Source organism: Laetiporus sulphureus (genome assembly GCF_001632365.1).
Source record: "Laetiporus sulphureus 93-53 unplaced genomic scaffold LAESUscaffold_16, whole genome shotgun sequence".
NCBI classification, from domain to species: Eukaryota; Fungi; Basidiomycota; class Agaricomycetes; order Polyporales; family Laetiporaceae; genus Laetiporus; species Laetiporus sulphureus.
Window position 1 is genome coordinate 627,123 of NW_024468525.1, and position 1,962 is coordinate 629,084.

General features: G+C 57.6%; 1 protein-coding gene across 1 annotated transcript in view; it reads left to right on the plus strand.

Moving 5' to 3' along the window:
• LAESUDRAFT_725277 (Thioesterase/thiol ester dehydrase-isomerase) overlaps positions 1 to 1,962 on the plus strand; it is a gene marked incomplete at its 3' end in the record, with an annotated part of 12,023 nt that overhangs the window by 495 nt on the left and 9,566 nt on the right. The window contains exons 2-3 of the mRNA XM_040908793.1: positions 1,488 to 1,702; positions 1,756 to 1,778. Coding sequence (XP_040765098.1) covers positions 1,488 to 1,702; positions 1,756 to 1,778 — 238 coding nt within the window. The remainder of the gene's footprint in view (positions 1 to 1,487; positions 1,703 to 1,755; positions 1,779 to 1,962) is intronic.

Sequence of the window (1,962 nt, forward strand, 5' to 3'; positions counted from 1 at the left end):
CCGTTTCTCTTGCGCACTTCTTAGATCATGCTGTCTGTAGGATTGTCAGCGCGACGGTCACAGTCGTGATCAGTGCCCATGCCTTGCTTCGCAGTCCAAAGCCACGGACAGCAGGACAGCGACGAGCGCACGAGGGCATGTCCAGCCCGAGTGCGACGCGGGTGAGCGCGAACGACGGTTGCAATCGGTCTTGGCCGTCTCTCGTCGCGCGTCTCGTCAATAGCAGCATCCGCATAGCGATCCTCTCACTTGCGTCTCTGTACACTCCGGGCGTCCATACATGTTGACGGCATCTTCAAAGCGAGCAAGGCGATCGAGCGCAAAGACTCCGCCCATGTCGTATAACACGTATAAGCACGAACGACGGTCTGACCATCTCGTACCGCGCACCTCGTCAATTGCTGCATGCACGTAGTCAATCTTTCACCTGCATCTCGGCATCCGCACACATCTCGCGAGGTGGACGACATCCCCGACGTGATCAAGAAGACTGTGCGCAGAGACGGCCCTAGTCGACACGATACCATGAAGGATCGGGCAGCAAGTGGTTAGGAGGGTGCGTTACTCACCGTCGCAAATGTTTTCTGGCACTCCCTGTGTGTCGCGTCAACTCACGGTCCACGGCGCGATCCGTTTGCATGAGCGGCGAACGTAAGACACGGTCTTCGTCTTCTATCGCAGTGGCATGGCCCTGACGCGCGGTCTGGTTTCGGTACGAGGTGGCGCGCTCAATCGTTCAGCATTGACGCATTCAGCGTGGAGGGCTGGTGAAGTACCGTCGATGAGACGGTCGGGTCGTTCGTGAGGCAAGACCTTCCATTTGCATCAAGGAGAGCGGGCTGGTACGGGCGAGGGCGAGTTGGATGGCAGGAGATGAATGTAAAGGGATGACAATGGGAGAGGAGGGCGAGCGGATCGTCGGCGATGAAGGGATTCAATGGCGGATTAGGGTCGCATGGCACAGGGATGTTATCGAGGTGTTGGAGGAGAAGGGGAGGATGATGAGGGAATGTCGAAAGTAGCTGGAAAGGAATGGAATACAGTTCAGTGTGACTGAAACATAAGCGGGCTTACCAGGCTTTGCGAATGAGCTGCAGCATTCGATGTGCCCCTGTAGCCTGTGCTACACCTCTGTGCTCTTGAAAGGGCCATGTCTCCACGATACTGCACAGTCGTATCTCGCCGAGATATATCTGGCAGCCATGGCATATGCGCGTCTTGGACAGTGAGCGCAACGCGTCGGAGAGTGGACAGGTGGCGCACGGATTGGATGGCTTGCAGGGGAACAGAGAGTGCGCGTCAGGACAGGTACGCATGGTGGACACAGGCGGGGGATGAGCGCAAGCGAGTGAGACGATGGGCGCCTGCATATGACGCGAAGTGGGCGCTTCCATCTGGACGGTCACTAGCCTTGACATGCCAGACAGAGATTCTTGATCACTCTCTCACGTACACAATACTGACAGCACACACTACCCCTCCAGTAGTCCCTACAAGATGCCTTCTGTGACCTGTCCTCACCATTCCACCTACCGCCCGGCACGCAAGGCCCCGCCTTCCCAGATCCCCCCGCCGAGTTCCTGCACACCGAAGCCCAGGAGACGCGGGCAGAGCACACCCGCACAAAGATGCTAGAGCTGGGCTACGACCCGAGCAGCTTCTGGGAGCAGCGGATCGTGTGGGGTGACCACGATGCCTTCCAGTCAGTCAACCCCTGACCTGTCCGTTTGTATCATCTGAACACGAGCCATTCAGACACGTAAACAATGTGCGCTACGGTACGTTCGACGCGTATACGAAGCAGCACATCAGCTAATAGGTATCCGGGTCAGTGCGATTCTTGGAGTCATCCCGGATCGAGTGGATGGTCTCCCTAGGCAAAGAAATTGGCGGCGCCTCCCGAGCGGACGACATGCTCGCCGGGCGCGGCATCTCGCTCATCCTCAAGACCATCTCCATCGA